Source organism: Lagenorhynchus albirostris, chromosome 13 (genome assembly GCF_949774975.1).
Source record: "Lagenorhynchus albirostris chromosome 13, mLagAlb1.1, whole genome shotgun sequence".
Classification (NCBI taxonomy): Eukaryota; Metazoa; Chordata; class Mammalia; order Artiodactyla; family Delphinidae; genus Lagenorhynchus; species Lagenorhynchus albirostris.
The window spans coordinates 27,062,351-27,086,569 of NC_083107.1; the positions used below are offsets into that span (position 1 = coordinate 27,062,351).

Genomic DNA, 24,219 nt, shown 5'->3' on the forward strand with positions numbered 1-24,219 from the left:
AATGGAAGCTGGGTTAAGGATAAATGGGAACTCTCTGTACTAGTTTTGGAGCTTTTCTGTAAACCTAAAATTATCCCCAAAGTTAAAAAAAAAATTAAGTTGACAAATACCAAAAACATCCTCAAATCCAGAAAATAATGTAATTTTAAAAAGCTAACCACCTCACATACTTTTGTAATACTTTTCTCCTGCTGTTTTTTGGTTTCATTTGACCATGTCTTCACATAACAATGATTTTGTAATATTTTCTAAAGATAGAATAAAAGTCTTTTCTCCTTCAGACTGTGCTACAAAGCTACAGTAATCAAAAGAGTATGGTACTGGCACGAAAGCAGAGATGTAGATCAATGGAACAAAATAGAGAGTCCAGAAATAAATTCATGCACTTACGGTCAGTTAATCTACAACAAAGGAGGCAAGAATATACAATGGAGAAAAGAGAGTCTCTTCAATAAATTGTGCTGGGAAAACGGGACAGCTACATGTAAAAGAATGAAATTAGAACATTTTCTCACACCACATATAAAAATAAACTCAAAAGGGATTGAAGATCTAAATGTAAGGTCAGAAACCATAAAACTCCTAGAAGAAAACATGGACAGAACACTATTTGACATAAATTGTAGCAATATTTTCTTTTTGGCTCTGTCTCCTAAGATAAAAGAAATAAAAGCAAAAAATAAATGGGACCTAATTAAGCTTAAAATCTTTTGCACAGCAAAGGAAACCATCCACAAAACAAAAAGACAACTTACTGAATGGGAGAAAATATTTACAAATGATATGACTGATAAGGGGTTAATATCCAAAATACATAGGCAGATCATACAACTCAACATCAAAAACAAACAAACAAACAACCCAATTAAAAAATAAGCAGAAGACCTGAACAGACATTTTTCCAGCGAAGAAATACAGATGGCCAACAGCCACATGAAAAAATGCACAACATTGTTAATCATCAGGGAACTGCAAATCAAAACCACAATGAGATATCACCTCACACCTCTCAGAACGGCTATCATCAAAAAGACCACAAGTAACAAATGTTGGTAAGGATGTGGAGCAAAGAGAACCCTCATGCACTAAATGTACAAGTGAAAAGGTAAGTTGGTGCAGCCACTGTGGAAAATGGTACGGAAGTTCCTCAAAAAACTAAAAACAGAACTACCATATGATTCAGCAATTCCACTCTTTGGTATATATGTGAAGAAAATGAAAACATTAATTTGAAAAGACATATGAACTCCCAGTGTTCACACAGCATGTTTACAATGGCCAAGATATGGAAGCAACCTAAGTGTCCAACAATATACATACAGTGGGTGCTTGCTTCGGCAGCACATATACTAAAATTGGAACGATACAGAGATTAGCATGGCCCCTGCACAAGGATGACACGCAAATTCGTGAAGCGTTTCATAATTTTTAGACATTTCTCCAAAGAAGATATACAGATTGCCAATAAACACATGAAAGAATGCTCAACATCATTAATCATTAGAGAAATGCAAATCAAAACTACAACGAGATATCATCTCACACCAGTCAGAATGGCCATCATCAAAAAATCTACAAACAATAAATGCTGGAGAGGGTGTGGAGAAAAGGGAACCCTCTTGCACTGTTGGTGGGAATGTAAATTGATACAGCCACTATGGAGAACAGTATGGAGGTTCCTTAAAAAACTAAAAATAGAACTACCATACGACCCAGCAATCCCACTACTGGGCATATGCCCTGAGAAAACCATAATTAAAAAAGAGTCATGTACCACAATGCTCATTGTAGCTCTACTTACAATAGCCAGGACATGGAAGCAACCTAAGTGTCCATCGACAGATGAATGGATAAAGAAGATGTGGCACATATATACAATGGAATATTACTCGGCCATAAAAAGGAACGAAACTGAGTTATTTGTAGTGAGGTGGATGGACCTAGAGACCGTCATACAAAGTGAAGTAAGTCAGAAAGAGAAAAACAAATACCGTATGCTAATACATATATATGGAATCTAAAAAAAAAAAAATGGTCAGAAGAACATAGGAGCAAGACGGGAATAATGATGCAGACCTACTAGAGAATGGACTTGAGGATACGGGGAAGGGAAAGGGTAAGCTGGGACAAAGTGAGAGAGTGACATGGACATATATACACTACCAAACGTAAAATAGATAGCTAGTGGGAAGCAGCCGCATAGCACGGGGAGATCAGCTCGGTGCTTTGTGACCACCTAGAGAGGTGGGATAGGGAGGGTGGGAGGGAGGGAGATGCAAAAGGGAAGAGATATGGGGACATATGTATATGTATAACTGATTCACTTTGTTATAAAGCAGAAACTGACACACCATTGTAAAGCAATTATACTCTAATAAAGATGTTAAATATATATATATACACAATGGAATACTACTCAGTTCTAAAAAAGAATGAAATTTTGCCATTTGCAACAACATGGATAGACTTGGAGGATCTTATGCTTAGTGAAATAAGTCAGACAGAGAGAGACAAATACTGTATGTTATCACTTATATGTGGAATCTAAAACATACAGCAAACGAGTGAATATAACAAAAAAGAAACAGACTCACAGATATAGAGATCAAACTAGTGGTTATAAGAGGAGAGGGAAGGGGTAGGTGCAAGATAGGAGTAGGGGATTAAGAGGTACAAACTACTATGTATAAAATAAATAAGCTAAGAGGATAGATTGTACAGCATAAGGAATATAGCCAATATTTTATAATAACTATAAAAGGAGTATAAACTTTAAAAATTGTGAATCACTATGTTGTACACCTGAAACTTATATAATCTTATAAATCAACTATATCTCAATAAAAATAAATAAACGAATTAATTTTTAAAAGGTCTTTTCTTCAAAATAACAGGTAAAACTAAAACCTAGTGTTTAAGGATCGCACTTGGGGGATGTGTTAGGGATGTACACGGCTCAGGTCCCCTCAAGGAAGGACATGTCTCATAAATTTCCTCCCACCTCTGATGGTTATCATGACCTCGACACTTTTGAAGGGTCCTACTCAGGTATTCTGAAGGATGCCCCTCAACTTGGATTTGTCTGTTGTCTTTCTCTTGTTTAGAAAGCAGCTATGAGTTTTTAGAAAGGCACAGAGGTGAAATGCCCTTATAGCGTTGGGAACATGCTAATCAATATGATTTATCACCAGGGGTGTTGATCTAGATCACTTGATTAAGGTGGTGTTTGCCAGGTTTTGTCACTGTAAAATTTCCATTTTTCATACTCTATTCTTTGAAGGTGAGTCTCTGAGTCCAGTCACACACAAGGAGAGGGGAATTAAGTTCCACTTCTTGGAGGGGGCAGTATCTATTAGAATTCTTCTGTAAGGAAGAATTTTCTCTTCTCCTCATTTACTTATTTATTCATTCAATCATTTATTGATATAACTTTAGACTCATGGATATTTATTTTATTTTATGGGTTATAATCCAATACTATTGTGATATATTGTATTACTCAAATTGTTCCAGCTCTGGCCACTGGGAGTTCTTTCATGTTGGTGTCTGTGCTCTTTTGACACTACCCTTCTACTTCCCCTGCTTTTCTTCCTGAGGATTTCCTTGTTTTCTGGCTTTACAAAATCATACAAGCTCATCTTGTATTTTCCCTGCCCTAGTCCTAGAATCAGCCATTTCTCCAAAGAAATCTCCAGGGAAAGTCTGAGGATTGAAAAGAGAAGAGGGCTGAGAAATAAACCAATGTTAAGAAATGGGGGAGGAAGAGAAGCCCCTGAAGGAGACCTAGAAGTAGTGAGTGGAGGAAGAGGCAGGAATAAACGCGTAGAAGAGCCCAGGGACTTCCCTGGTGGTCCAGCGGTTAAGACTCCCTCCGTGCTCCCAATGCAGGGGGCCTGGGTTCGATCCCTGGTCAGGGAACTAGATCCCACATGCTGCAACTAAGAGCCCGCATGCCACAACTAAAAGATCCCGCATGCTGCAACTAAAGATCCCGCATGCTGCAACTAAGACCCGGCACAGCCAAATAAATAAAAATAAATTTAAAAAAAACAAAAAAGAGCAGGCCCAGAGGCAGAGAGTGGGGTTGAGGGAGTTTGGAGAAGGGAGTGATTAATGCCAAAGAGAGGTCAAGCAAGATAAAGCCTGAAGGAGGGGCCTGGAGTTTTGCAATCACAGATGGGGTAGGAGCTTGGAGAGCCTGGCTGCTGTGGTTTGGGGTGTGAATGAGGAAGAAGGGGATAAAGACGAGGAGGGTAAATCATCTTCAGGAAACCTGAAGGAAAGGAGGACATCGTACAGACTGATAGAGAGGGGGAGTTGTTGTTTTCTCTGTTTTTATTGGGAGAGACGAACATATTTATATGATGAGATGAAGAAACCAGTGGAGAAGAAACATAGAAATGAAGGAGGAGATGAAAGCTTAGGCTGCCCCAAGGCACAGAGAGGAAAATGGAGCACACAGGAAAACCTCTTTCTCTGAGATAGGAAAAATGCAGGTGGTCATAGGTTTGTAGGTTTGAGGTAGGAATCTGGGAATGAATATTCATGCACACTTCTTTTTTTTTTTCCGTACGCCGGCCTCTCACTGTTGTGGCCTCTCCCGTTGCGGAGCACAGGCTCCGGACGCGCAGGCTCAGCGTCCATGGCTCACGGGCCCAGCCGCCCCGCGGCGTGTGGGATCTTCCCGGACCGGGGCACGAACCCGTGTCCCCTGCATCGGCAGGCGGACTCTCAACCACTGTGCCACCAGGGAAGCCCTTTGCACACTTTTTATGTAAGACGCATTTTTCATTTCTCTTAGGCATATTTCTAGGAGTGAAATTGCTGGGTCATATGGTAGCTCCTATGTTTAACGATTTGAGTAACTGCCTAAATGTTTTCCAAAGCAGCTGTACCATTTTATATTCCCACCAGCAATGTATGAGGGTTCCAGGGTCTCCACATCCTGACGACACTTGTTATTATCTGTCTAGAGGGAGTGAAGTGGTACTTCATTGTGGTTTTGATTTGTATCTCCTTAATGAATAATGTTTTTGATACCTTTTCATGTATGTATTGGCTATTTGTATATCTTCTTTAGGGAAGTATCTATTCAAATCATTTGCCCATTTTTTAATTGGGTTGTCTTTATTGTTGAATTATGAGTTCTTTAAATATTCTGGATACTAGCCTCTTATCACATATATGATTTAAAAATCTTTTCTCTCATCCCATAGGTTGTCTTTTTACTTTCTTGATGGTGTCTTTTGAAGGACAGGAGTTTTTAATTTTCATGAAGTCTAGTTTATCTATTTTTTTCTTTGGTTGTTTGTGCTTCTGGTGTTGTATCTAAGAAGTCTTTGCCTAACCCAAGGTCATGAATATTTACTTCTGCATTTTCTTCAAAAAGCTTTATAGTTTTAGTGTTTATATTTAGGCCTATGATCTATTTTGAGTTAACTTTTGTGTATGGTGTAGCAAAGGGGTTCAACTTAATTCTTTTGCATGCAAATATTCAGCTGTCCTAACACCATTTGTTGAAAAGACCATTCTTTCCCTATGGAATGGTCTTGGCACCTTTATTGAAAAATCAGTCAGCCGTAAATACAAGGGTTTATTTCTGGAATCTCAATTCTATTCCACTGATCTATGTCTATCCTTATGCCAGTACCTCATTGTCTTGATTTGTAGTAAGTTTTGAAATCGGGAAGTGTGAATCCTCCAACTTTGCTTTTCGTTTCCAAGACTTGTTTGGCTATTCTGGGTCCCTTGCATTTCCATATGATTTCCTGGATCAGCTTGTCAATTTCTGCAAAAACAGCAGCTGGGATATTGATGGGGAATGTGTTGAATCTGCAGGCCAATTTGGGGTGTATTGGCATCGTAACAGGATTAAGTCTTCCAATTCATGAAAGTGAGATATCTTTCCATTTAATTAAGTCTTTGTTAATTTCTTTCAATGATGTTTTGTAGTTTTCTTTTGTTATACTTCTTTTGTTATATTCTATTTATTTCTAAGTACTTTATTCTTTTTTATACTTTTATAAATGGAATTGTTTTAATTTTTCATTGCTAGTGTTTAGAAATACAATTGATTTTAATACATTGATCTTGTATCCTGTAACCTTCCTGTACCCATTTATTAGTTCTAATAATTTCTTAGTGGATTCCTTAGGATTTTCTATTTACAAGGTCATGTAATCTGCAAAGAGATAGTTTTACTCTTCCTTTCCAATCTGGATAGTTTTATTTTGTTTTCTTGCCTAAGTGCACTAGCTAGAACCTCCAGCACAATGTTAAATAGAAGTCGAGAGTATGGCTGTTGTTTGTAAAGATGTCAATTTTTCTCAAAACAATTTCTCTCACAATTCCAAAAAGCATTAGAGCTCATGTGGATGAATACACAGGTGAGAGTAGCTATAAAAATCTCTGAAGAAAAAGAAATAAGTAAAGATTTTCTCTTCTGCTGTATAAAGCATTTAAAAGGCAACAATAATTAAAACAGAATAGCACTGACAAAAAGATATAAATCTCAGTGGACTAGAGTACAAAGTTCAGACTCTCTCTATAGTATGTATATAAAAACTTACATGAGAAAATCAGTGGCAAAGGGATAGGGTTTTTCAATAAGTATTGGGAAACTTGGATAGCTGCTGGGGAGAGAAGGTTAGATTTTCACCTCAAATCATTCACCAAAATAGTTTCTAGAAGAATTTAAAGAGAATGAAAGAACAAAGAAAAAGCCAAACTATTTAAAAACTAGAAAAACTATGAATGGATATTTATTGGACCTGTGAGTGTGGAAGAACCTAAGCTTGAAACAATGGAAGAAATTCAACGACTTGACTACTTAACTTATGTCAAAACATATTTGCAATAAATATAAAAGACAAAGTGTTATTATTAACATAGAAAGGGTTAATATAAGTGAATAAGTTAAGGTTTCAAAGAAAATGGGCATAGAAAATAGACAATTCAGAAAATAGACAACTCACTAAAAGAGGAAATATAAATGACTAATAACTGAAAAAATGTTCAATCTCATTAGCAATCGAAGAAATGCAAATCAAACAATAAGGAGGTACAACCTTTTGCTTTGAGCAAAGATTTCTAAGATGATATTACTCATCACTGCTTACAGTATGTTGAGATAGCTCTCATGCTAACATTATGAAGTGATTTCCCATTATTAGGCCCATTTTATAACGTGGAAACTGAGACTCTGGGGTTCAGTAATTTGCCCAATCTCATACTGCTAGTAAGTCGTGGCACGAGGATTTGAACCTGGGCTGTGTGACTCTATTACAGTGAAGGGCCTAGAAAACAGATGTGGGAGGGAGGGCGAAGGACAGGAGGAAACGTAGCTTGAAGAGTCAGGCAAATATATTTGAAGTGCCTGTCTGGAAGGGTTATGATATTGCAGAGGGAAGCAATGAGTGGAAATTACACAAAGGACCACTCTTTCAAAGCAAGAACTGTCCCTAACGGACTAGAGAGGCCCAGGGAGGCGGTGAACACATCCAGCCCTGGGGAGGAAGAGGAAGTAGGAGGGTCCTCTCTGTAACCCTCACATCAAACTGCAGTGGGTGGGGATGGGTGGTCTCATCTTCCAGAGGAGAAAACACCTCTAGGTAACCAAGACCTCAGTGTCTTCAGAGTTTCTGCTCTTTTCTCAACTGCAGACAGCTAGCAGAGCCCGCCCTTTCTCCTAGGGCCAAGTGACCTGCAGGGGAGCCCTTCCTGGCCTCACTGCCCTCTTGCAACTGCAATCTCAGGTCAGCAGGAAGCCTGACCTTGCCAAACTATGAGGGCCAGGGCAGGAAGAAGGAGAGCGGGAGTAGCCCATCTGAGTTCTCTTTTGCCCGTTCCTGGAGCCTTGCTACTCCATGGGGGAGGCAGAGGGAGGCGGGAGGGAAGAGGCAGTCTGGTCATGTTGAAGAGCTAAGAAACAGATGAAACAGAACCATTAAAGGACAGTGACAAATATGTTAGCTGTGGTTTGGTAAAGATATCTTCATTTGCAAAGCCCCTGGGGAATCCATTCTCAGGGGCTTCATCCTGACTATAATCTTGGGTAAGTCTGTTAACCTTTTTTGTACCTCAATTTCTTCATCTGTAAAATGGGTATGACAACATTTCCCGCTTTATTGACTTCAGATGATGTAGTGCTTAGGTGACCAACAAGCTAGTGTGAGGGCAAATTACCAGAGGCAGTAGAGTCACTCAGACCTGAGTTCAAGTCCACTATCTGCAATTTTCCAGTTAGAAACTTGGGGAAAATCACCCAAACTTTAGCTGCTTTAGCTTCCTCATCCGTGAAGCTGAGAGTAGCAACAGCACCTGCCTTAAATGGTTGTCTTCAGGGGTAAATGAGATAGTACACATAAAGTAGATGCCAGGACCAGGATTCCACAGCCCACAGGTTTAACCATTACAGTACAGTTGCCTCACAACCATAATGCATATAAAACAACAACATATAGTGTAAAGACTGGAAAGCAATACAACAAATTGTTAACAGTGTTTATTTCTGAACAGTGATATTCTAATCTATTTTCATTTCCTTCTTTATATTTTTCTATATTTTCCAAATAACTTATAATCAGAAAAAAAACTATATATGAATTTCAGATGCTTTGAGATCATTTGTGATGGTTTCCACTGTGTTAAAATCTTTGACAATATTTTCTCATGTCATCTTCTCAGCAACTGTTTCAAGTAGGAATCATCATCCCCATTTTCTAGATCAGGAAAGAAGGCTGAGAGGTTAGAGAGCTGACTTAATCTTCAGGTCTTATTGCTGCTAAGTGGCAGAGAGCCAAGATCCTTAGGCAGATCTGGCTGTCTCCAAAGCTAGGTGCTGTCCACAGGGATGCTGGGCTATGGGGCTCAGTGTGGAGAAATCCTCCACCCCATTTTGATCACAGTTAAGGTGGAAGGTTGTTAGGATTGAGCCTTGGTGCATATGCTCCCATGAGTCTCGGGTGCCCGGTGTACAACCATATTCCTGGTAGGGGACATGGCCCGGAAAGTGGGATTTTGGCATCCTCCTTTCACAGCATAAAAAAGTCAAGAGGTACTGTGGAGAGTCTCCCCAAGAAGAAATAAAGGTTTCCACTGTCAAGGTATCCAATAGAGGAACTAAAAAAAAAAAAAAAAGCATAACTACATAGGATTGAGGGAGGGAAGTGGGTGTGAGCTACATCATTATCTATCATAGGAGGAAGACAATAGATAATGGCCAGTCCTGAAAACTCTAGATATAGTTATGTAAGCATTTTATGTAGAAATATGGAGGTAACTACCAGGCCTGAAAACACAAATGGCTTTAAGTGGTTATCCCTGGAATGAGGGGTGGAAAGGGAATTTTTTGCTTTTCATCATAAGCGTTTCTGTCCCATTTGATTTTTTTACTTTATTTTGTTTTTAGCTGTGTGTTACATGTCTTTTTAAAAATACTATTTTTAATACAGGCTCTGAAAGTTAAAAAGAAAAGTACAGACTTTGGGGTCATCTGTGTGGATTCACATCCCACCTCTGCCAGTTACGGATCTTGGGCAGGTTAACCTCCCTAAGCTGCAACTTTACCTTCCTGAAAATAAGGATAAAAACCATACTTACCCCACAGGGTTGTTTTGGGGATAAAATGAGGTAATGCATGTAAAGCACACGGACCAGCATTGACCGAAATTCAGCATCTGTAATTATTAACCATTGTTATCATTATTAATAAACCAAGCGTGCAAGTAATACCCAGGGCTTTGCACATAGTAGGCACTTAATGGGTGTCAGTAATTGTTTAAAACCTCCACCAGAGCCTATAATTTCCCCCAACTCGTGACGCATAAGCCCCAGCGGTCCGAGGGAACACTTAAATACTGATGTGGTTACTCATTTGTTCATCACTCTGTTCTCCGCCGCAGTGTCCGCAGAGGGCGAGCCCTGCTCCCTGGACTCCCGCGCCAGGTTCTGGCTGCACACGTGATTCCTCCCGCGCGCGGAGGAGGGAGACAGCGGCAGCTCACCCGCTTTCAGGTCACTGATGCGGGGCCATCACGTGGCGCAGCGTGAATCACTTCTGGTTTCACGCAGGCATCTTCCCGGGCAGGGGCGGGCTGGAGGAGAGGGAGTGCCGCTCGAGACTGGGGAGCGGCCCTGGTCCGCATCGCTCCCACTGGCCAGCGCCAAGGGGATGGCCATGCCGGGAGGGACGGGGCGGGGCAGTTTTACGGCGACAGCTTTCCGGAGCAGGGACGTCTTGAAGGACGACTTGGGATTGGCCGGGAGACGCGGAGCGGGCATTTCATACCCGGCCGAGGGTGCCGCGCTGCCTGCAGGCGAGGCGGGGTTTCCTGGGGACCAACGCGGGAGCCCCCCCCTACCCCCGCGGAGGCCTTGCGCCCCGCCCACGGTCCTCGGGGCGCTCAGCGACCCTCCAGCTCCAGGCTGGTCTGCAGCAGACGGGGCGAGGGCGTGCGGGCCACCATCCCCAAGCTCTGCCGCACCTCGGCGCGGGTACGGGTTAGGTCGCGAGTCGCGGGACGCCGGCCGCTAGGCGGGGCGGGAGGCGGGGCGCTGACGTCGCGGCGCGGCCGGCAGCCGGGAGGCGGGGAGGCAGCGGCCGGATCGGCCCAGCCCAGCCCGCAGCTGCGGCGGCCGAGCCTGTGGGCGGCGGCGGCGCTCCGAGCCGGATCCTGACCGCCCTCCGCCGCTGCCCAGTTTCTCACTTGGTCCGGGTGTCCACGCCTGGTTCGGCCAGCCCTCATCCGTCGCCGCTTCCCCCGCCATGGCCCTGGTACGGGGCGCCGAGACGGCGGCTGGGCCCTCCCGCTGGCTACCCACGCACGTCCAGGTGACTGTGCTGCGGGCCCGCGGGCTGCGGGGCAAGAGCTCGGGCGCGGGCAGCACCAGCGACGCGTATACGGTGATCCAGGTGGGCCGTGAGAAGTACAGCACGTCGGTGGTAGAGAAGACGCTGGGATGCCCCGAGTGGCGCGAAGAGTGCTCCTTCGAGCTGCCGCCCGGCGCCCTGGACGGCCTGCTACGGGCGCAGGAGACCGACGCGGGCCCGGCGCCCTGGGCCGCGGGCTCCGCCGCCGCCTGCCAGCTAGTGCTTACCACCATGCACCGCTCGCTCATCGGCGTCGACAAGTTCCTGGGCCAGGCCGTGGTGGCGCTGGACGAGGTCTTCGGCGCAGGCCGCGCCCAGCACACACAGTGAGTGAGGGGCGCGCGGGAGCGGAAACGGTTAAGGGCCTCTTGGGGCGTGGCTGGGGAGACGCAGGACCCCGAACCTCGGCCTGGGCGGTGCGACCTTTTGCCTAGCGCTCAAGGGCATAAACCGACAAGTTGGTTCTTCGCATAACGGAATCTCCTTCCGATCCCCAGATGTGCGCTGGGCTGTGCTTGGCCGCTGGTGTGTCCTTGGAAGGCCGGGGGGAGGTGAGAATGGTGGCCTATTGTTAGGAGTAGATTGTCAAGTAAAGTTAGGAGTGGGATCCAGAGGCTCTTGGACTGTGGGAAACTCAAGAAGGAAAATCTTGTGGCCATTCCCAGGGCCTCCGGGCGTGTTTCACTTTCCTCGAAGGGGAGGGAACTGCCTTCGGGCGCCTGTTCCACACCAGGCCCGCAGGGGAATGGGAAGGCCCTGCCTCGCCCTGTGGGGGAAAGAAGGTGCAGTGTTGTCCTCGAGGAGGGCAGAGGATGAACGGAGACGCCCCACCAAATCTAGAGGCTGCAGAGGGCATCTGCTTCTTGCCTGGTACTGGGATGCCCTCTGTTGCTTAGAGACGCCCCCGATTCTTCCCTTCTGTGTCTCTGGTCTGAGAACAGGAGACCCTTTCAGTAAAGGAAGGAAACGCTTTAATCAGGCTTCAAGCATCTTGACTGAGGTGGAGGCAGCACGTGCTTAATGGACAGCAGGAGACAATCTCCCAGTCAGTTAAACCTAGAAGGGCCAGAGGGTTTACCAGTGGGTTTTAAAAAATCATTTATTTTGGCAGCGTTTAACTTTCCCTGTGTTAAGATCAAGGCTTCAGGCTTGGAGCCTCATTTCCTGTTTTGGGCTTGGGCAGGATCCGGAAGCCTGTCCGCAGGGCTAACAACCTGCCCTGGGTCACTCAAGTGTTTAACTGGGGTGACGCCACCCCTAGGCCCATGGGCCCTGGATGGGGAGGGTAAGGGGTTGGTGATAGTTGCTGGAAAGGTTTACCCAAGTGGAATGGCATCCAACTGAGTAAATCTAGGAAGGCTTGCTGGAGAAGGATGAGCCTGGTACAAACCCAAATGAAAGCAGGATTTGGATAGAAAAGGATCTGACCTTGAACATTTCAAAAATGTGGGTAGAGAAGGCCTTCATGGCTCTGCAGCCTGGGGTGGGAAAGGGGTTAGCATAGGGCAGGTTTGGGCAGGGCTGTGACTTAGCTCCATCTCCCCCTCCCCTGGCCTTCTCTCCTTCCCTCATGACTTGCTGTTTGGTTGCTGGGTGTGGATCATGTGGTATAGTTTGGCCCTTGTTTTGTTTTTTTCCTCCCCTTTTCTGTCCTTTCCCTCTTGCCTGGCTCAGGGAGCCCAAGGGGGTGGGGGTGAGGCAGAAAGCTCTCCTCTGGCTCTCGTAGCCCTTTCTTCTTCTGAAGAGGCTCCTGTCCCCAAATTCATTCCACCCCTTTCTTTCCCAGTCCTTCAGTCTCCACCTCTCAGCTAATCTGACCCGACTGGTAGATAACACATCTTGGGCTGGGGGTGGGGGGCACTAGAGGGGAGACTAAGGGGCAGACAGAAAAAGTCTCAGCTTGTGGGGAGTGGCTTCTGTGAGGTCAGTGACTTGCACGGGGTGGGGGAGGGGCTTTGATTTTTTCTTCAGTTCCTGCTCTTGCTTTCTTCTTGGCCTCTGGCTCTTCCTTAACTGAGCTGTCTATGTCTGTCGGCCCATGTGCGCCTGTTAGCAGCCAAGGACAGTCCCCTTGATCTGAATGGGAGCCTTATTTACTTTATAGAAGTCATCTTTTCCACCAGGATCTTTCCACACCCGCCTGGCTGCCTTTCCTCTGATGCATTGACCTGGGTTATTTATAGAACCTGGAGGGGGCAGGAGGAGGGGGACTTGTAGTGGGCAGCAGGAAAGTCTGTGAAATCAGCCTGATCTTTTAGTTTACTGGACCAAACAGCGTGCCCACTGACAGAGGGTGAGGGCTGCTGACGCCACTCCGGTTTGCACCTTCCACCTCTGGCTCTCATGGCCACCCTTGGTGGCCTTTCCTGGAGCATCTTGGCGTGAGCTGCTAAGATAGTGAGTCTGCACATTTTCCATTGGGGAGAGGACTGGGGTGTGCCCTCCTTAGCTTTGGATAATGGTGGCAGAGAACTCCAGGAGAGCACATCATAGCCCTGTGTTGCCCAGACAGAACTCCATTGGGGAAAGGCAGTCTCACGGTTAAGAGGAGGGGCCTGTGGAGTTGCAGATTCCCTTCCAAACCTGCCACCTTGTGGCCAGTCAAGTAAACTCTTGGTGCCTCAGTTTTCTCATCTGTAAAATGGGGCTAATTTATACCTTGACAGGATTGATGTAATGGATGAAATGCGTATGTAATTAGAGCATCTAGTGCAGTTCCTGGATATGCCTGGTGGTCAGTGAACAGCAGTGATGGTGGAGTGAGGTTTTAGTAGCCTGGTAGCTGTGATCTGGGAGATGTCCCCTGTCTCAGAGGAGCCTTTCATGTGATAGGAGGAGGTAATACAGAACTTAGCGTAGTCCTGGAAAGCCCCAGGACTGTGGTGGCAGGGTACTCACAGAAGTATGAGAGCTCCTCATGAAATGAGCTGGCCCTTCACAGCCCTCCACTGCTCTCTTTGCTGCCAGAGGCTTGAGAACTGGGGCTAGTCTTGTGAGGCCTCTGCAGTTCTGAAGCCACACTCAGATCAGCTCGCAGCTCCGCAGCTGTCCTCCATGGCAGGGCAGCATAGTGTTTAAGAACGTGGAGACTGAGGTTTCACTCCCAGTTCTATCACTTACTAGCAGGCAGGCAAGTTACTTAACCCGTTTCCTCGTTTCTGAAAAGGTAACCCATGATAACAATCATAGAGTTGTACAAATTAAATAAGACAGGATCTCTAAAAAACTTTAGTATCATTTTAGACACATAGCAGGCTTTCAAGATATTAGTGTTGGGTTACTCTCAGGGCCCTCGTTATGTGAGGGTGGTGATGATGGGGGCTGGGGTTCTAGGTGCCTCAACAGCCCCCAAAGCTCCTTTGTTAGTGGGGTGCTCTTTGAGGTGAGGGATTTCACTGGAGGCTTCCAACTGATTGAAGAGAAAATTGTCAAAACAACATGTAATGTAATACACAAGGAAACTAGTTATAACCGTCTCCCTCAGTAAAGCCCTAGTGGATCATCATGGGTCTCAGAATCCCAAGAGCTGCTTCTTTATTGATTTGGCCATGCTGTGCTGCTTGCAGGATCTTAGTTCGCCAACCAGGGATCAAACCCGGGCCCCTGCAGTGAAAGCGCCGAGTCCTAACCACTGGACCACCTGGGAATTCCCTCTAGCTTCTTTAGATGCGTCCTTTCTGATTTTTACTTCACCACCATCCATAGTACTCCCCAGTGCGTGCTCGTGTGGAGTGAAGTGGTCCCTTCTGTAAGTAGCCCCCTTCCTGGGCCTGTTGGATGGATGGCTAGAGTCTGGACCCTTGGGAAGGCCAAGTCTGTGGGCTCGGTTTGGGTTAAAACGTGACCATGGGCAGGCTGCAAATGTGGCCCCCTAAGAGGCTCTGTCAGCCCTGGTCAGACCTGTCTCATTGATTTTATAAGGGCCTATGGCAGGCCTGTGGCTGAGGATGACTTAGGTTGGAGACCAGAGCTTTCTGCCTGGCTGATGGTGGTGGCCTGAGACCTCCTCGAGGAGGGCGGGCTTGGGGGCAATGGGAGAGGCAGCTGAGGCAAATGCAGCCTGCTGGCCTAAGGTACACCTAAGGTGGGCATGGTCTTTGAGGGCCTCCATCTGTCCCTTAGCCTCCAGATGGCCTGTGTATTGCTGTTGTAGGTAGATGGTGCGTGACCCACAGCCTTATCATGTTTGCAGCTGTGACTGCTCCCCAGGAAGCAGCTGAGGCCGCGAGGGTCCTTGGCTTTGGCTCCTGCTCCAACCCCCGACCTGGCTGCTGGGCAAGTCTGCTTTGGCTGCGGGAAGGGTGTGGCTGTACTTAAAAGCAGCAGTTAGGGCAGAGGCTGCATCTCCCTGAGTTATGGGGCAGTTTTTATCTGGGGTTGCTTGAGCAGCCGTGTCTGGGGAGTGGGGAGTGACTCTGCCGTCAGACTGAGCGGCTTCCCCTTCCCTCTGCATCTGGCCCCATTCTCCCCTCCCTGCAGGCAGCCAGGGACAGGCGCAACTCAGCAGAGCTCCATCCTAGCGACCTTGAGGGCTGTCCCTTTCTTCTGATGGGGGCTGTCTAAACTCTTTTTATTGCTGCCAACCTGGTGCTGTGACGCGCTCTCCAGCGATGCTAAACGGCTGGTCTGGCCTCGTCCAGATGTTTCCCCTGCCTTTCCCACCCTGTGCTGGGACAGATAATTAACACAATGACAGGAGCTCTGTATGCTCTCTGGGAATCAGTACCCTATTTTTTCCTGTGCAGGGCCGACCTCTGCAAAATAGTGTGGTCATGAAGAAGCTTTGCCCTTCCCCACAGCCAAGTAATAAAAATAAGTCCGCGATGTGGGTCCTTTATGCACCTGGCAGTCCTGTTAAGAAAGAGTCTGATGGCTTTGCCCTTACTGAGTTGGCCTGTGGGGGTGGTCCTGGGCCCAGGTCTCTCCGCAGTGAGCAGAATAAGCAAGTTCAGCTCCCAGGAAGCAGCGCTACAGAGTTGCCGGGAGGGGCTTTGTCACGGGCCACCTTGACCTTCAGCTGACCCTGGGGGTGGCGAGGAGAAGCACAGCCCTTAATCATGGAATTCTGATGTCAGAACTGGAAGAGTGCTTAGAAGTGTGGAAATTGAGGCTGGGGAGGGAGAGTGACAGGCTCTCAGCTACTCTGCAGTTAGGGAGGGTGGGGCTCTGTGTGGTTTCTCTTAGGCCCTGACAGCCTGAAGAGCTGTCAGATTTGGGATAAGGAAGAGACGGCATTTGGGAAGCTGAGTGCATCCCAAGGTTTCTGTGGAAGTGCCTGAGAGGTTTTAGGGAGAGAGGGACATTTCAGCTGGGAGGGGGAGGGAGCCTTGGGGCTTCTCTGAGACCCGGAAGGACGTCTAATCCACAGGCCTTTCTGCCTGGGCAGAGGACGAGGGAGGCCACTGGTTGGGTGGGAAGTTCAAAGGAGGGGAGGACATGGACACAGCAGCCCGCATGCCCAGAGGGTGCAGTCTTATTAGGAGGACAGACCCCCACATTTGGAGGAAGGGCCATAGCCAGCTGCCGTATTTTGGGGCCTAGCCAGGGAGCACTGGAGATGTTCAGAGCAGACGGAAGCCCTGCGCTCAGCTCTGGTCAGGGAAGGCCTCCCTGAGGAGGAGATGTACACCGGGCCTGTCAGGCTGGCCATCAGAGATCCTGGTCTGCCACCCCACCTTCTCTGAGTTCCCATATGGACGGCGTGTGGCGCTCCATGTTGGAGGACTGTCATAGCCTTCTTTGTCCAGTATATCATTTATTAAGCCGTTTTTAGGTGCTGGCACTGACTTACATCAGCTTATAGCAACCCCTTGAGGTGTAGGTACTGTTACTGTGTTTAACGAGTGAAGAAACTGAGGCACATAGAGGTGAAGTGACTTTTTGTTTTAAAGATTGTTTTCTTTTGATGTGGACCATTTTTAAAGTCTTTATTGAATTTGTTACAATATTGCTTCTGTGTTATGTTTTGGTTTCTTGGCCGCAGGGCATGTGGGATCTTAGCTCCTCGACCAGGGATCGAACCCGCACCCCCTTCGTTGGAAGGCAGAGTCTTATCCACTGGACCACCAGGGAAGCCCTAAAGTGGCTTTTCTAAAGGCACACAGTACATGGCAGTCAGGATTTGTACCGAGACAGCCGGGCTCCTGATTCTGTGCTCTTCGCCACCATGCTGTAACACCCATCTTGGTCCTCTCCCATGTCTCCCAGGGTTCAGCTTTGCATGGAAGTTGGTGCTCAGCAGCTGCCCTCCTTAGGGTTCCTCTCTCCTCCCCAAAGCCCATCTCTTTGGTTAGGCTTGGGGGCTCTGGAAGCATGACCTGCTTCTCCTGTGTGAGGCCTTGGCTGGTAGGGGTAAGTGCATTTAGTCTGCAGCTCCGTGTCTGGTTATATCTTTCTCAGGGGATGGGGGTGTTGCCTGGTGCATTGGGAAAGAGGGTATCACTGCCACTAGACTGTCTCATAGGAGCCGGGGGAGGCCTGGAAAGCTCTGCCTTGGCCCCGGGCACCGCCCCCCCCACCCCCCGGGAGGTTTGCTCCCATTGGCTTGTGCAGTAGAGCTGGGCTTGGGACCATCAACAGATATAAGACTTCCTGACCTTTCCCAAGAAATCACATGCTTGTTTTACTGTGACAGAACGCTCTGAGCCATCCATTCCTCCTCCTACAGTCATGCAGTCGTTTGCTTTTTTTTTTCCCCCTTTCTTTTGTTCAACATCTAGGAAGCAATTACTGGGCAACCACTGTGCCTAGGTCAGGGCTTTGGAGGAAACATGAGAAAGAAAATATAAAGCCCTTTCCCTAGAAGGGCAAAAATATGTTTGAGACAAGACTTAACACAGGAAGGATAATTAACCAACAAAGCAGCATATACAAAATATGAGAGAAAGAAAGGGTCAGAAGAAGGACCAACTCACCAGGGTTGGAGTGATCAGGGTGGGCTGCCTATAGGAGGCTGGACCTTGAATGACAGGTGGGGCGTGGTGGTGGCTGGGTGAGTTTCTGGGAGGGAGACCCAGAAGGGAGGGAAGGAAGGGAAGGTGGGTGTGGTGGGGCTGAGCCAAGAGAGGGAGTGGAGGGGAGCCAAGCTTAGTTTCCTATGTGCTCTCTCAGCAAAACAACCTGGCTTTCTTTACTTCTTATTTCTTTTTGAGTAGTTTACCTGGTTCAAAATTCTAAAGATACATAGGGTTCACAGTGAAAAATCTCCCTTGTCCCGACCTTGAGTCACCCAGCTCCTCTCTTCAGAAGCAGTCAACATTACCAGTTCTTATATGCTTTTAAAAGCCAATGCGTTATAGATTTCTTCTCCCTCTCCCATTGTGTTTGCACAAGTGCAGCCTTCTTCACACACACAGGTCTGTACCTATGATAAGTCTGGCTTCCCCACACAGGGGTATTATTGCTTGTCTCCACCTGTTTCAAGTCTGAACTGAGACCCTGGCAGGAAGACAGCCACTACTTAGTTTTGTCCTCCGTGACTCAAGACCCTGTTTGGGGTGAATATGGGGTTAGGAGCAAACTGGGGAGGGGAGTTTGGTTAAGTAGAATTTCTTCCTTATTCCCTTGTCTCCCCTGGGAGAGGTCATCCTGCTGATTTCCTCCTTTCTCTTGGGCAGGGTCATCACTCTTTGGTCCTGGGCCACCTCGCTCCCAAGGGGCTGATGACAGCCTATAAAAGGCCCTGACAGACAATAAACCCAAATCTTTACGTGTGGTTTGGCCTACTTTTCAGAGTGCTTTCCCAGCACCTCACTTCCTTCTTCCCTGAGGGCAGGGAGGGTGACCCCCATTTTTACTGAGGTCAAGACTGGGGTCTCAGGAGTGGAATGACTGATCCAAGGTCACATGATTCATTAGTGGCAGCCAGATTTCTAACCTCTTGAGCCCAGTGCTTTTTCCCTACATCATGCTTTCAACTATACATACTTCTATTGCTGTGTGGTTAGACTTGGCTCCAAGCAGGCGTGGGTCCCTGGCCTCTGTCCGAGGCAAGCTGACAAAGAGATAAACCTTTGGAGCCTACAGCAGCAGGAGGGATGAGGACTGGCTGAGATGTTTGTGCCCAGGAGGGAGGGAGGCTGGTCCTGGCTGGGCTCTGAGGTTGAGCTGAGCAAGCCATGCCCATGGAGCCAGGGGTAGCTAATGAAATGATGGTTCTGGGCTCCAAGGACTGTCGATGCCGGCACAGAGCCAGAGTAGGTGATAAGAGGCCTGATAAGAGGCACTGTCCTCTCCTGCAGTTGTGCCTGGCTTGCAGTTTTACCGTCGATACCAAATCAAAGGCAGGATGAGGTTGTGAGTGTTGGGAGCCATCAAGGATTGGCCCGCGGCCCACGCGTCTCCTCTCTGATCGTGTGTGAGGAGGACTGCCTGAGTGGGGGATTTGGAGAGGAGGGAAGGCATCTAGATGGAGGAGCCTCTGGGGAAAAGGCTTTTCCAGCCGTCTCTTCAAACTCCATGTAATACAGTTTTAGTTGACATTTCTCCCTGCCCCTAACTGGCTTATTTTATCACCCTTCTTTGACAGAGGTGAAGTGGGTGGTTGAAAGCCACTTTGTAAGTCAGATCCAGGACTAGAACCTGGGTCTCCTGTCTTCCAACCCTTGCGTTTTTCCACTATTCCTTTAAAATAATTTTTTTTCCACTTATTTTTGGTACTGAAGCTAAGCTCTGCCAATGCCATCTCATTTATCCAGCAGGTGTTAGAAGGTATTCCATATATCAGGCCCTTTCCCTGGGTTGGGGGGCATAAAAGGTGAGTAACATTTTGTGCAGTCAGTAAGCAGTGAGAGCACAGGTGGAGTGGCTCTGCCTGAGTGCCACTGCAGGGGACGAAGGGGGCACTTGGAGAAGGGCACTCCGGCCCCTCCTACCTTCCCCATTGCTCCTGTCCTAGTTTAGGCAGGTTTTTTTTTTTTTTTAAATCTCCTCTAGACTGTTAGCATAGCTGCTACAGCATTTTTGTAAGCCAGAATGCCAATTTATTAATTTATGATGAGAAATAACTGCTGAGGCACAAGGAGTTGCCTGGGTCAGCCTGGCCGTGGGACCTGTCCTGGGTTGGCCGGCTCTGTGCTGGTTTCTGCTGCCTTGCCCCTCTGCTGCCCCTTTCCCTGCTGTCCTTTGCTCTTCCTACAGCACAGCAGCCATAGGTTTTATCCTTGTTTCCTACCCTGTAGTGCTCTTCCAGGCCCAGAATAAGGCTATAGCTCTTTAGCATGATGTTTGGGGCAGTCTCCTCTGCTCCAAAGCACCTTTTTGCCCATCTTCACCTCTCCAGCCCTGGGCATCTGTGTATTCTTTTCCTCCCACCTGGAATGTCTCTTCACCTGCCTCCTTGCCTCCTGACCCATTGTTCAAGGCCCAGTATAAATGTTACATCTGTCAATGAAAATCATCAATAAGCAACCTATAATAAGGATAGAAAAGAGTTTTCTTTGAGCCAAACTGAGGACTAGCCTGGATGCCCACTTCCCAGATTACTCTGAGAAACTGCTCCAGAGAAGCATGGTTTCCAGCACAGTTTTATATCTTCTCAGAACAAAGAACATTAAATAATGTTCTTATTAAATATAAGAACATTAAATATAATTAACATTAAATATAATTAAATATAAATTATAAATAATAATTTATAATTATAAATAAGTCAGGGATACTGTACATTTCAAGAAATCACACACACGCCCAGAGATCAGCATCATGTACACAGCAAGTCAGCATGACCTTGCACCTGGGAAAGGAGTCTTATCAAAGGAGTACCAGCATTGGTGTCCCAGGAAGATAAGCATTTAATCTTTACTTTTAAAGAATGGACATTCTTTACTTTTGGTCACTGTGTCCTTTTCTCTAATAATTAAAGCAGATGTACAATGTAGGTTTGATAGGCCACAAACAGGCTATTTTAGTTAGCATAAGATTCAAGTTAACTCACAGATAAGCCAGAATGACCTCCCGATATCTCAATATGTGAAAATTTCTTTTATCATGTCCTTCACTACTCCTCCCAAAATTGTCTTCTCTTTAACCTTCCTGTGCATTTTATTTGTGCATTTTTGTGGTGTTAATCACCTTCTTCCTTTATTTATGTAGCTATCTTATTTCCCACCAAGATGTAAGCTTCTCGAGGACACTCCCTTTCTTATTCTGGCAAATACTTGGGAAACGTTTTGAGCCTGGCTGAGGCCTTCTCTGGTTGGTTGGGATTTCAGTGGCGAGTTCCCTGTGCCTCTGAGACTTTGTGAGTGTCAGGATGAGCTGTCAGGATCTCACACGCCACGCCCTGTGCTGAGGCTACTGAGATGAGTAGATAGTTAGCACAAGGCTCAGGGATTCAACCAGGAGCAGGGCTCAGTCATAGGACAGGGAGAAAAAAGCCTGTGTCCTGGCCCAAGGCTACCCGCTGACCTCCACAGGGATCTAATAGAAAGACCCTGTTAGTCTCAAGTGGGACCAGAAGGGGAGTATAGATGAGTCAATAGGTGTTTCTAACCATCTCCAACAGATGCGGGTGCTTATTATTATTATTTTTTAAATAAATTTATTTATTTTATTTTTGGCTGCGTTGGGTGTTCGTTGCTGTGCGCGGGCTTTCTCTAGTTGCGGCGAGCTGGGGCTACTCTTTGTTGCGGTACGCGGCCTTCTCATCGCAGTGGCTTCTCTTGTTGTGGAGCACGGGCTCTAGGCACGCAGGCTTCAGTAGTTGTGGCACATGGGCTCAGTAGTTGTGGCTCACGGGCTCTAGAGCGCAGGCTCAGTAGTTGTGGAGCACGGGCTTAGTTGCTCCGTGGCATGTGGGATCTTCCCGGACCAGGGCTCAAACCCGTGTCCCCTGCATTGGCAGGCGGATTCTTAACCACTGTGCCACCAGGGAAGCCCCACGGGTGCTTTTTAAAAAACATAATCATGATGCTTGTATCACACACACAAAATCAACAGTTCCTTAATAACCGTCCAATCAATATCCAGTCCATATTTAAATTCCCTTAATATCAGAACTGTCTCTTCATAGGTGGTTTGTTGAATCAGGATCCAAACAGGGCTCCCTTCCATACTGTGCCTGGCTGTTAAGTCTCCCAGGGTAACAGTTCCCTCTTGTTTCATACCCTTACCTGATGGAGGAGCTGAATCACTTGTCCTTGAGAACATCCCACATTGTAGCTGATGGGTTTCTGCCAAAGCAGAAATTGCGGGGCCTTGGGAGCCTGGGGAAACGGGGACAGGGTGAACAGTCTCTGAAGGCTTCAGGCCTTTTGAGAGCAAATGATTTCATCAATACAGTGTTGCTTGAAGTGGCTGATGGCTGGCTGGCCTGGATTTTAGGAAATTGGGTTACATTGTTATGTCCATCAGAATGTTATGGACAGATATCTTGGCGTCTTCTCCTAGAGTTTTCCCCAGCATCTACTTTCTGAGTTGCAGTCTCTTCCCCTCTGGAACCCTGCAGCCCCTGTTTGTACTGACTCCCTAGAGAAGCTGGATGGGGAGAGTGAGGCCAGGAAAGGAGAAATGGATCAGTATGTCTTTCCTTCACGTTGGTTCTTCACTTTTCATTCTAGAAGATTCTCCAGCTAGTACACTGGGCAGCACAACTGTCTTCCTAGGGCCTCTTGGCTTCCTTTGTCTTGGGGTGGGGTTCAATTCCTACAACTGTCAGATTTGCAAGCTCCTCATCCCCAGCATGGTGGGAGCTGTTCCCTAGCCTGAGGTAAGACCTGTCTCTGAAGAGGCCAGGGCAGCCACTGCCAGAAGAGAGAAGCTGCAGACCTGGTGGGCTGTAGCCAGAGCAGGTAAGGCTCAGGTGAGCACCAGCCCAGTTACGTTGGAGATTGTGGTATTGGGGACATGAGGAAAACAAGCTACAGGAGCAGCGTGCTCCCTGACTAGCAGGTGCACCCAGCTGTTTTTGTTTCTCCGGAGTCACCTTCATTGGCATGCAGGGTGTTTGAGGGTCAGACCGAGCACTGTGGCATGACGCCCGGGAGCCGCAGGGCCTTTGGCCAGTTCCTCGCCCCTTACCGGCCCCTGCAAGGCCCTCTCATACCCAGTGGGACATGAGGTTCAGTATCTGTCATCTGATTTGGATCTCAGCCTGGGAGCCATGCGTTGGGGCCAGAAGGGGAAGACATGCACTCAAGTGTGTGTTTTGCAGTGAGCCTTACAGAGGCAGCGCATCCCAAGCAGTGAGAGTGGCACCGCCCAGCTCCTTCTCTGGGAACTACATTCAGCACCTCACATCAAGCCCTCGCCTTAGCTTTGAACTGTATCTGTAAGCATCTGTGCTTTATCTTTATTTATTTTGTGCATCCGTTAGCAAGATGTGTCCTAAGGTAACTGCTTCTTCACTTTATGCCGTTTCAGCTTATGAAAGGTTTCATAGGAATGCTCCACTTTTGGATAGCAGGGGAAACCTGTAACTTTAAAGTTCAAAGTAGTGATGAGTATAAACAATATTTTGCGACACCTGCAGCAACTGTAATGTGGCATGAAAATACCGGTTTCTCTTGGTGACATATTCATAGGTACTGCTGCTATACCACTACTGTTGCAAAAATTCATAATTGAAAGAAATACTAAATTTCAGTTAGAGATTAGGGGAAATAAAGATGTAATTTTTCTCCCGTCTAACACAGACCCCCTGTTTTAGAGAAATCCTTTGGTTGGGCAGGGACATGGGGTTTCTGGGCCCGGTGTGTGGTGTATTGCACTTGCAGAGGGAGGCATTCTAGTGCAGTGGTCAAGGCCGGAGGGAGCCTGGGTTCAAATCCTGGTTCCCTGTGTACTAGAAAGAAGCATCTGACTTAACCCTATGCACTTCTCTCTGCCCTAGTGTTTGCATCTGCTAAAATATATAAGAACTAACACTTGTGTGGCGCTTCCTGTGTGCCAGGCCCTGTTCTGAGTGCTTCACCTGTAATCTGTGCAATTGTCAGAGTGGCCTTGTGAGGGGATTGGACACCCATTACCCCCATTTTATAGGCAGGTGTGGAAATGCATAGAGACTGGGTGACCCACTGCAGGTCGCACAGCTGGCGTGTGGTGGGCTGGGGCTTACGCCAGGCAGCCCTGGCTCCAGAGCCCATGCTGGAGCCACTCTGAGGCCTGCTTCCCACCCTGCCTCCTGGGGCTGTTAAGAGGATGACTGGGATCTGATTTGGTGTGTTGAGTGCTTAGTATAGCGCCTGCACACAGTAGGTGCTAAAAGAGAGGTATGGTTGTTAATGGTGATGAGATTAGGGCCATAGTGATGGGCTAGAGTGGGGTCAACACCCGACCTCCATTCAGGAAGTGGGCACTTCCCGAATCTGGTTGGTGTATTCTATCAGGGAAGTTACTGAGATTCTTTGCTC

At 47.1% G+C, this 24,219-nt stretch overlaps 1 protein-coding gene, 1 long non-coding RNA gene and 1 other non-coding gene across 5 annotated transcripts in view; 2 read left to right on the plus strand and 1 right to left on the minus strand.

Annotated features, from left to right (window-relative positions):
- Positions 1–1,325: 1,325 nt before the first annotated feature.
- Positions 1,326–1,429, plus strand: LOC132532018 (U6 spliceosomal RNA). Its single transcript, XR_009544280.1, has one exon. It is a non-coding gene; the product is annotated as a U6 spliceosomal RNA (small nuclear RNA).
- Positions 1,430–8,545: 7,116 nt separating this feature from the next.
- On the minus strand, positions 8,546–10,499 carry LOC132531020 (uncharacterized). The gene is made up of 3 exons (XR_009543994.1): positions 10,005–10,499; positions 9,601–9,677; positions 8,546–8,720 (listed from the first exon to the last, which is right to left on the minus strand). It is a non-coding gene; the product is annotated as an uncharacterized LOC132531020 (long non-coding RNA).
- Positions 10,500–10,592: 93 nt separating this feature from the next.
- The window catches only part of RAB11FIP5 (RAB11 family interacting protein 5), a 35,989-nt gene continuing 22,362 nt past the window's right edge, over positions 10,593–24,219 (plus strand). For 2 of the 3 annotated variants that reach the window (XM_060168482.1, XM_060168484.1), the window contains exon 1: positions 10,593–11,196. In XM_060168482.1, coding sequence (XP_060024465.1) covers positions 10,766–11,196 — 431 coding nt within the window. In that variant the 5' untranslated portion in view covers positions 10,593–10,765. Of the gene's footprint in view, positions 11,197–11,284; positions 11,422–24,219 lie in introns of those variants that run through there. The other variant, XM_060168483.1, reaches the window with a different exon arrangement.